At 47.1% G+C, this 10541-nt stretch overlaps 1 protein-coding gene across 1 annotated transcript; it reads right to left on the bottom strand.

Annotated features, from left to right (window-relative positions):
* Nucleotides 1–421: 421 nt before the first annotated feature.
* Nucleotides 422–6979, bottom strand: LAMTOR3 (late endosomal/lysosomal adaptor, MAPK and MTOR activator 3). The gene is made up of 7 exons (XM_075751555.1): nt 6885–6979; nt 6573–6623; nt 6368–6402; nt 5534–5592; nt 4619–4752; nt 3000–3063; nt 422–2289 (listed from the first exon to the last, which is right to left on the bottom strand). Exons 2-7 carry the CDS (start codon nt 6579–6581, stop codon nt 2216–2218), a joined length of 375 nt encoding a protein of 124 aa, XP_075607670.1. The 5' UTR covers nt 6582–6623; nt 6885–6979; the 3' UTR covers nt 422–2215.
* Nucleotides 6980–10541: the final 3562 nt, after the last annotated feature.

Genomic DNA, 10541 nt, shown 5'->3' with positions numbered 1-10541 from the left:
AACCTGGTGTAAATTTCCATCTGTATTTTGGAAGACTGGTATGCATGTAACAGCATTGTGCCTTTCCACAGAGATGAGAAGTGGAAGCCCAGTACTTTGGTGCTGTAGTTAAAATAGATGTTACATTTTGGAAACAAGTTTGATGCACTGTGCCTCCCAAGCCCAGCTTGTCCTGACCTCACGGCTGACCCAGCTGCAAGAGCCCCTGAGCAATCCTGCTCCTCCTGGAGGGGTGGGGAGAGCAGGGAGCCCCTGTCTTCCTGCACGATGCTCAAGTCTCTGCTGAAACAGAGTATTCAAACGCTGAGGCACAGGGCTTGTGTATCGCTCACCACCGCAGCTCCATAGGTGCCTTTACTGTGAGAAGGCTGAAGAGGAGGAGGGGAAAAAACATACTGGAGGAAAAAAAAGAAAACCCAGATTTGGACATAGGAATAGCATTTTATTTCAACTTAGAAATTCAAAATATTTGTAAATATTTTTTTTTATACAGACTGTTTTCTGAATAAAATGTCATTATAAAACTACCGAAGGTCTCCTGTATTTCTGTACTGTATTGTTAAAGCTTTGCCCTCCTTTCTCCCTTAAAGAAGTGGTTTAACAGACTGGCAGCTCCCATTTAGTTAAAAAGCTTTGATGAGTTTGTGAGACAGAGGCAGCATAAGGGGAAGAGCGAGACTATTCTCCAACAGCATCACTGTTCTGTGAAAGTGGCTTGGAAACGGAGCTTGGAACTTTCCCTTTTTCACGTGAACAGGCCATGCTACACAATGTTAGAAGCGAGTTCAGCACATGGCGTCACAAACCGAAGCCAGTAAAAGCAGCAGCGCTTGGCCGGCCTAGGAAGCAGAGCTGCAGCCAGAGAAGTTCAACAGAAGCTAATGGCGAGATGGAACAGAAACGCTTTTTGCCAGAAATACAGAGACGCCTCGGGACTTAGCTTCCAGCTGCTTCTGTAACACCCAGCAACAGAAAGCTCAAGTCAGGAGCTCAGTTTAAATGGAAAAGGGGTGACTGACAAATTTTAATTTCAGAGAGAGCTTTGGAGCCAAGAATTCCCAGTCCTCATTTCCAGCACCACCACTTCCCCCCATCCTGCCTGATACTGCAGGTGGGCGAGGTATAGAGGAGGGGGCAGAGACCTGCTAAGAGCCCTCCCTTAGCCCAGTGGTGCTTGGTTTTAGCGCTGCAAATCTACACTGGGCTCATCACAGGGGGAACGTGGGAGGGCAAAGAGCACAGGACTGATCCCCAGTGATGGGAAGTCAGCCAGCACTAACCTCTCCATCTCTGCATTGACATAGCACTCCCTATCACCCAATCTGGTTAGTTTTCAGCCTGTAAACTCCTGATCTTGTACATTTACGAACAATTAAGAGACCTGTTCTCTCCACAAAAGAGCTGATGTGCTGTAGAGGTGCAACAGAAGAGTGGACCAGTCTCTGTCATTTAAAAATACTGTGTTTTATTTATATTTATTTACTTAGGAAAACCTAAGGGTAAATGAGCTGAGAGTGTCACCAGTGAACCCACACAAAGACTATGAGACGCGAGATCTTCACAACCATATTACACAAAACCCCCATGAAGAAGTGAGACGCTGTTGGGGTGCATCAGGAAAACCCGTAAAGCAACAGCTTTCATAGAAATAGCTTTCTTCTTAGTGGAAGCAGGATGCAGCTAGCATCCAGGTGAGTAGCATTCCCTTACCAAACTATCACCCACGTAAGAAAGCTGGGATATTTATTGATTGTACCGACACATCACTGCTAGTAAACTTGCTCTCACGATACTCTTTCAACCACGTCTTTGATAACACTATACAACCCATCTGCTTTCCAACACGCAGCGGTAGCTGGCCTGAGGATAAACCCCACGGCGTGCCCGGCTCCCTGTAAAGCAAGAGATCCGTGGGTTGCTAGTTTGAGCCAGGAGCGTCCTGCCGGCCTGGCTCAGCTGCTGAGCTAAACTCCATGGGAGCTATTTTGGTGGTCTCTCCAGTACTGCACAATACAAGAAGCGTGGCCTAAAGTAACATCCACCTACAACACACTAGTAGATCATTTCAGATTCAGTACTATGTACAATTTACTCTTACTTAGTATTCTAAGGAGCTCTGGTATTTCTTCTGAGACATGTTATTTGACTGAGGATTATTGAATCTTTCTGTCCACTGGGCTGCAGAGGGATGCTGCACTCTGGCTACACCATCAGGTTAAGAAACTTCAACAACCTGCCTCAGTTCTTCAAACAAGGGCGTGAGCTCCTTCTCTAAACTTACAATCAGCCCTGGAAAGAGAGAAGAGACACAACATCCCATCAAACAACGTAACGGAGAAGCTTCTATCCAACCCCACAGCTCCCTCCCCTTCCAAGTCACAGGCAGCATTTTCCAAAACACAAAACATTTCACTGGAGCAGCTCGCTCCCCACGGGAGCGGTGGGCAGCACCCTGGCCAGGGTGCCTGCAGCCCCCCCCGCACCGACATGGGCACAGCTGTCCCCCCGGCTGCTGCTTGCCCCCACTATTGCCTTGCTGCTTCCTGCAGCTACTGAGGCCCAAGCAGCTGCACAGGAACAAATCCCTTTTGCTGCATTCATTAGCCAGGTGCCTTGCTGAAGGACTTCCCCACCCCACGGAGCTGAGAAGAGGAAGCCGCACACATGACTGCAGAACATCACTTGGAACTGACGGAGAGACCCAACAGCTGGTTTGTACGGTACAACGACTGCCGGTGCAACGAACACTCTCACGTAGCAAGGGTAAGGGTACTCACAGGAGAAATATGCTTCTAACAGAAACCAACTTCAGCAAGTCACTTAAAATCCATGAATTTTTACTCACACCTTTCCTTCCTCCCCTTCACAATACACTGACAAAATTCATAGCAGGAGCAAAGTTAATATACCTTGAAGTAAATTTGGGTAATTTATTTTCAATTATTTAAACACCTGGGCCTTAAAATAATGCAACATTTAAAATACATGTGAAGACATACCAGTATTGGCATTGCTGCTCGCAATGAAACTTACAACCAAAGGTAAGCGATTGAACTGCACCACCTGCAAGGAGAGAGAACAGTGTTCAGCCAGCAGCTCTGCCGCATAAATTCCTTCTGAAACAAGCAGCAGCAAGAACCACAGAACTACTTCTCAGCATATCTGTTTCATAAGATTCATAGTTAAAAAACCACCAGCAGAACTCACACCACAGTACAGGGAGCTGCACGTGGAAAGCCTGGCATTTCCCTCCTGTGTTCTGCACCTAAAAATCTAACACCACTGCCAACCCAGCGGAGTACGCTACGGAGACCACGCTCTCCACAAGTAACGTGAGGGTAGGCACGTTTATTGTTTTACTGCTGTACACTGGCTGGTACGTTATCTCCTCTGGCATTAACAGGGAACTGGAATCCTGAGCACAACAATAAGCTACTAGCATCAAGAGAATCAAAGCAATGTACTCAATGTGTGTAAACTAACTCATTCACCCATTTATTTTTCCAAACAAAGCTCGACACTGTAGGCTAAACAGTTGGCTAGTTTACTGCAGTCATAATAAAAAGCTCTCAAGACCCCTCGAACTTGAGAAGGAGCAGAAACTTAGTAGATGATGGATTTCAGGACACAACCAGTTTGTAAAAAAATGTGAGTGGCATTTCAAAGCTTTCTAACCTCAAAGTCATACTGGCAGCAAGATTAGCTATGAAGTAGGCTACATGTGCTTATTTAACTTTAGGTGTCACTAATTATAAACAAATACTGTTTGTAAAAGAGCACGTATGGCCTTCAGAATCTGTTAAGAAGGGTTTATGAGCAGCATCTGCTGCAAATTCCCAACTACTGCCTGTTCAGAAAAATCCACCATTTTCAACCAGTGAATCTCAGTTTTGAGAAATGTAAGAGAAGCTTAATAATGCAAAAGTTTAGCTTCGCTCACTGTCCCAGTTTTGGCAGGGATAGAGTTAATTCTCTTCCTATTAGCACTACAGTGCTGTGGATTTAGGCTGAGAATAATGTTGATCACACACTGATGTTTTGATTGTTGCTGGGCACTGTTTACACTAAGTCAAGGACTGCAGCTTCTCACATCACCCCGCTAGCAAGAAGGCAGGAGGTGCACAAGAAGCTGGGAGGGGGCACAGCCAGGACAGCTGACCCCAACTGGCCAAAAGGATATACCATACCGTATGATGTCATGCTTAGCATATAACTTAGGGGAACCTGGCCAGGGGCACAATTGCTGCTCAGGAACTGGCTGGGCATCAGTCAGAAGGGGTGAACAACTGTGTTGTGCATCAGTTGTTTTGTATATTCTTTTATTATTATTATTCTCTTCCTTTTCTGCCCTATTAAACTGTCTTTATCTCAACCCATGAGTTTTACCTTTTTTTCCTGATTCTCTCCCCCATTTCACTGTAGGGGTGAACAAGCAGCTGTGCAGTTGTTTCAGCTGCCTCCTGGGTTAAACCACAACAGCCATTTGTGCAGTGAGAGAAGTAAAACACAAATACTTCAACAGCAGCCAAGTGGAAATCTAGCAGAGTTTAAAGCATATCTCTCCCCTTCTCAGGAACAGCTCTGGTCACGAAGAACAGGCCACACTGAGGTTACTCACCTGGTAGGTATTGTAATAGCAGATGATACTTTTGTTTTTAGACAGTCCCAGTTTACTGCCCTGATCTGTGGCAAGGGCAAAGGTGGACAGAAATCCAGGTCGCAGTGCATGTTCTGGAGCATTATCATTGGCAACTGGAACAAAACAAGAAAATTCTCATTTTTACATGGTATCTATGACCGCATCACAACTCCTTATCCGTGTCGGGGAACACATACCACATCTTACATGCTTCGGCAAGGAGTACAGGACAACCTTTGTGAGCAGTACATCATTTAATATTCTGTACATGATCAATGCTCATTATACCAGCATCCTCCCTAGCATGCCTAAGGTCTTTTCCTTCACAATGCACAGGCCTGTGCTGATGTTGCTTCGGTTCTGTGTCCCTTGCTGTTTGCACCAATACCAACCTTGGAACTGATAACCGGCACTCTTCAGTACTCTTAATCTAGTTTACCCACAACATAAAAACATCTTAAACAGATACTGCAGAGATATGATAAAAAATACAGTACCAAAAAGCAAAACAAAATTAAATAACGTGTGCAAAAGTTGGATGCAATTGCTTCTGAGCACAGACCAGCCAAGGCAACAAAATACCAATAAGCTCACTAGTACCTTGTATCAGCCTGCGAGTGACTTGAAGATACAAGCCCCTTACACCAATCCCATTCACTGAGGAAAATTTTTGCGGCCTACAATTACAGAAGGCATTGCATATACACAAACAAAGGGATAAATTTCAAGAGTTACGTAAACAGCTCTTGAACTTGAAGTAAAAGCCTAATTTAATTCTTCAATTTTGGCTGTTCAGGTATTGGGTATGAACAGAGAAAGTTCTGCTGTACTTTTGCACTTCCTGCCATTCAATCAGGATTTCAGTTGCAGTGCACAGTGAGAAGCTGCAGTTACCTTTGATAACAGGCACACCGTCTCTGTCTGAAACTACAATGGCATGAAGACCTTCAACACTGCAAAAAAATGAAGAAAAGACAACATTTTAAAAACAGAGTAATTAGAGGCAAAGATCTTTTTTTTTTTCCCCTGCACGGAAGGGGAAAACATAGGAAAAAAAAAAAAGATGCCTTCACCAATTTAATATTCCACAGAAAGGGACTTGTTCCCCTTAGTACAGGTGGTCTCTTGCTCAGAGCAATAAAATGAGAAAGACAAAAATAAATTACTGAAAATTGCACGGAACTCTGAGCTCCAAAAAGAGGCCTGATGCTACTAATCGAATCTCGTTAGCGAAGCAAGAGCCTCTGTACGTTCCCCTCACTCAAGGAGCGCCCGTTTCGTTGCATTCGCATCTTATCTCGGGCCGGAGCTGTTTAACGCCGCTAGTAACCGGCAATTACCGAACGGGGAACGATAAAGGATGAGGCAACCGAGTCACGAGGAACGGGTTGGGGTTTTTTTTCCGCTTCTCATTACGACACGATGAGCACACTCCTTCTCAAACGAGCGAGTGAAAGGTTAAGCTGTCTTCATCTTAAGGTACTTCCAGCTCATTTAAACAACACAAAGAGAGTACCGGGTTAGCCGCCCGCCTCTAACAGCGAAAGGGGCTGGCAATTAGCGGCTCCCCGCAGTCAGGCACGACTCAGATAATCGCCTTTGTAACTGGAAAGCGGCTTCACAGCCAGCCCCGCCGCCCGGGCGCCGCTCCGGCTACTGCGGAGCCCGAACCCGGCGCTCGCCCGCCGCGGTGCAGGGCCCGGCCCGCCGCGCCCCCGCGTCAGTTACCTCGGCAGCTTCTTGTACAGAAACCTCTTCAGGTCCTGAGGGCAGAGACGGGCGGCACGTTACTTATCGGACAGGGAAACCGGGCGAAGGCAGCTCCCTGCGCCCCGCTCCCCCCCGCGGCCCCGGCCGCTCCCCCCCAGGGCTCCGGCCGAGCCGCCGCCCGCGCCCCAACCGCCGCCCAACCGCCCCGCGGAGCCGCACTTACGTCGGCCATGGCTGGGGACCTGCCGGCGCTGCCGCCGCCACCTCCGCGGGCCTGCGAGACGAAAGGGCGCCGGGTCACCCGCGGCGCGGCGGGAGCGGCCCCCGCCTCGAACGAGGGGAGCAGCGGCCGCGCTCCCTCCCTGAGGCCCAGCCGCACCCCCCCCCCGCCCACCCCGCTGCCATGGCGCAGGCCGCCTCCACCCGCCCGGGGAAGGGAGAGCGGTTGGGCCGAGGCCGCCGCCGTCGCACGGGGGGTGTGTGGGGGGGGGTTGGTGGGGGGTTTGGGGGGGGGGGGGGGTGCTGCCCGCCCTACCTGTCCGCGCGGCCGGCGCGCCCTGCGCTGCCGCTCCCCTCGGCGCGCGCCCGCTCCGCCACAGCCGCCGCCGCTTCCCCTTTAAGCCTCTGTCACATGACAGCGCAACCACCCTCCCGAACCCGGAAGCGTTTCCCCGCCCAGGCAGCGCCAGATTGGTCCCGCTGGCGGCCCCCCGCGCATGCGCAGCCGCGGCTGGCGGAGGGGGGCGGGGACGCGCAGGTGCCGTCCGCGGAGCCGCGGAGCCGCCGGCCGGTGGCTTCGCAGCGGCGGTGAAGAAATAAAAGCGATTCGTGCAGCAGATGCCCCCGGTGTAACAACGGGAACCGCGTCGCGGGTTTTCACGCCGTGTGCCAGAACCCGGGGCGCCGATTTGATGTGCGAACCCCCCCACCCCGGCCGTGCTCAGCCGCCGGAGCAGAGCTGCTCCGTGCCGAGCGCGCTTGGCGCCGGAAGGTTTTGCTTGGATGCCGATACTGGAGATTAAATTAAAAAATAAAATACAATAAAATGCTCCCCTGGAAATCGCCAGTGTTTCTGAATGTATAGGTCTGGTGAGGTTTTACAAAAGGCCGAAACAAACAGAGATAAGCTGGGTTTTTTGGGGGGTTTTTGGGTTGGTTTTTTTTTTTTTTTTTTTAAAGTAACAGAGGAAAAGCTCCTCCAAGAGGGCAAATGTATTTGGGCATTGGGAACCCGCACCTCCTCCTCACTGTGTGCAGGCACGGCAGTTCGCCGAGGAACCTGAGGAGATGCCCATAAAGTTCTGATCTCTGGGCTTCTGGGCGCATTGTGACAACGCTACCTGGGACAACCTCGGTCCGCTCGTTTATTAAAATATTCCCTATCACATGCTGAAACCAGCTTTTTAAAATCCGTAGGCACGACGCTCAGTGACAGATTTTACTTGTTTCCCCGTCGCGTTACGGCCAAAAGCTATGGCAAAGCACCCGCGAGAAGGCTCCTCTGCTGCTAACGGGAACGGGAATTTTGTCTCCGGCTCCAATGACAGCTTTTCTATACACAGAGCAAACTGGTACCGATGGGAAAAGTATATTCTGCACAAGGGATAACATCGTAACTAAATATTGTATTTTAATATTATTTCTAACAATCCGGAGAAACCTGGCGCTCAGACCTAGGTCCTGCCAGACTGAGAAGTCTCACCATTATCCCGGAGAAGGATGGGGAGGAGGGTTTATTGCGCCATATTTCTTTCCTATATTTGTTACGTTTGTACTGTTTGCTCCCCAAAGTATCGCCAACATATGCCAAATGTGGCACAAAACATACTCTTGCCCTCTCATTTTCATCCTTTTACAGCACTCATTACAAAATTCTATTAAAAATGTATATAAAGTTCTCTCTGCTTCCTGTTCAATGGATCTGTTACATTTCAGCAACTATAATGTTCTACCCTTTCTTGGAAACTTGTAGAAGAATCAAGACTGTTTAAAAAAAAAAAAGTAAAAAATTCAAATTTAGTTTTGTTTTACCTAAACAGTTAGAGAATTTGTAGGGAAACGTTCTTCAGATGTGAACACTGAACTTGCTTGTGACTCAGGATGCTCCATAAATAGAACACACATCGATGCTGTATTTCAGCAGATGCAAATCATCTCCCTCTTTCATTATGCTGGGTCAGCGTCACGCCAAGATTTTTCAGTTTTCACAGGACTTTCCTGCTTGCTCTTTTAAAGGAGAAATCAAGAACCCATGCTTATGCTATCTTTAGTTAGGACCTATATTTAATCTAGAATTAAATAAAAAGAGTAAGGAGTTAATTCTAGGTAGCTAGAAAAGTTGAGGGATTTTTAGTCAGGCTGTTCAAAGCCAGGGGTTTTTTTCCCCTTTTCTTTCCAACATCTTATTTTAATGAGAACTTCACCTTCTGAAGAAAGATCATCTCAAAAGATTCAAGTACTCCACCCTCTTCAATTAGCATCTTGCTCATAAGAAAATTGGTTCTGAACTTTCCAGCAGATTATCTTCCCTGGTTTTGTTGAAGGAATGACATTTCTGAAGGAAAAAAACCTTCAGACTTGAGGAAAAAAGTAACAGTCACGAGGAGAGAAACACCCACTTGGAATATTAAAAGCATGTTTGCAGGCCATATTTAGAGCGGGCTAATCTTTATGCTACAGGAAATAATAGCATCCTTCTGCGTATTTCAAAGTGTGCAACTATTTAATCCATTCAATGCATTTTCCCACCGGTATAAACATACTAATTGTTTCCTTCTTTGAAAATGGCATTTGCAAAAGATAATTCAATGAAACGTAGCAGCCCAGGTCTCACTTTTAAACTGCTGGGACGTCTGCGTTGCCATAGGACACAGCCATTGCGTGATTCCAGTTTGCTGAGATACTGATAGCAACCTAACCAACCTAACGCAGCGCAGCATCCGCCCATGTACCTGCTTCTCGGCTGCAGCAGAAGGAACTGCAGGGCAGACATAACCCATCCGATTATTATAAGCAGCTTTGCCAAGACGGTCTCTTCACTCTGCCTTCACTCTTCTGGTGTTTGACGAATGCGTTATAGATCCTTTTTCCTCTTAACTAAAAGATCACCTGCAACCTCAGACTCGTTTGTGCATGGGAAGGCCCAGGTACTTGTTAAAGCCTTTGGAACAATTTTCTTCCATTAAGAAGACACAGGAGTACCAATGTGTACTTTGATAGTTTGTTTTCATTAGTATAATTACAATACATTCTGGACAGTTACAAAATCCAGGGAATCACCTTTTCTCCATAAATTTCTACTGCAAACTTCAAATATTTGGGTGCCTTTCCATTACTTCTGCACGCTTTTCCTATAATCTTAGTAAGGACACCCAGTACAGCAACCCTTTTTTGTGGTGGGTTTTTTTTTTGTTGTTGTTGTTGTTTCAGCAGCTTTTAGTTCTGCTTTGTGCCTCAGGCTTTGACGTCCACCTTGAATGCTGGTTTAGCTGCTTAGTTAAAAGCCTGCAGCTAGTCTCTCTCACGTTACACCAATTCGACAGAGCGCATTTCCAGTGGGACAGTTTAGAAAAGGTATATATGCAAAATGATTTCCGGGTCACTGAAAGCAATAGCATTTAGCGCATTTCTAAAGTCAAATCCTGCTCTAGATCAGAAGGAATTCCAACAAAGTCAGTCAAGTATTTAAACTTTCAATTTAGGAGGAGAATTTGGCTCCACATAAACTGATAGCATTGTTCAAAGGTAGCAGCTTTCGCAACAAAAAATACTGCCCTTGTTATGAGCCACTTGGCATTCTCAAACACAAGAAACATTCTCCTGCATAGCACCAGTAAAACACAAACACATCAGCTACCAAACCTAAAAATAACCCACTAAAATCAACCCACTTTTGATAAATTTTAAGTACATTGTACTTAGCTGCTTCAAAACACCTCTTTGCATCAGCAGGTGTGGCTGCCGCTGGTTTCCACGTACAGGCCACTGAGTTACACAATATTGTATGTAGGAGCCGGACAGTACGTGTGCTCTTTTCTAGGAAATCAGTCCTGCAACGTTCTGGTCCAGAGAAATGCATACCCTACCTCTTCTGCCCCGGGACAAGTGATACGGATCTGACCACAGCAGCATACTGCAAACTAGCAAAGCATTGAAATAGTTGGCAAAAGTGTTGAAAGGCACATAGCTCGTC

This window comes from Balearica regulorum, chromosome 4 (assembly GCF_011004875.1).
Source record: "Balearica regulorum gibbericeps isolate bBalReg1 chromosome 4, bBalReg1.pri, whole genome shotgun sequence".
Taxonomy (NCBI): Eukaryota; Metazoa; Chordata; class Aves; order Gruiformes; family Gruidae; genus Balearica; species Balearica regulorum.
Note: the sequence above shows the minus strand (reverse complement) of the source record. Positions and strands in the feature narration are given on the sequence as shown.

What these genes read in the sequence shown, in the direction of transcription:
- LAMTOR3 (XM_075751555.1), bottom strand. An exon ending in CGGTGTGCCTGTTATCAAAG is followed by an intron (nt 4,753 to 5,533) that starts GTAACTGCAGCT and finishes GTTTTGTTCCAG; the next exon opens with TTGCCAATGATAATGCTCCA. An exon ending in GCTATTACAATACCTACCAG is followed by an intron (nt 3,064 to 4,618) that starts GTGAGTAACCTC and finishes CTCTCCTTGCAG; the next exon opens with GTGGTGCAGTTCAATCGCTT.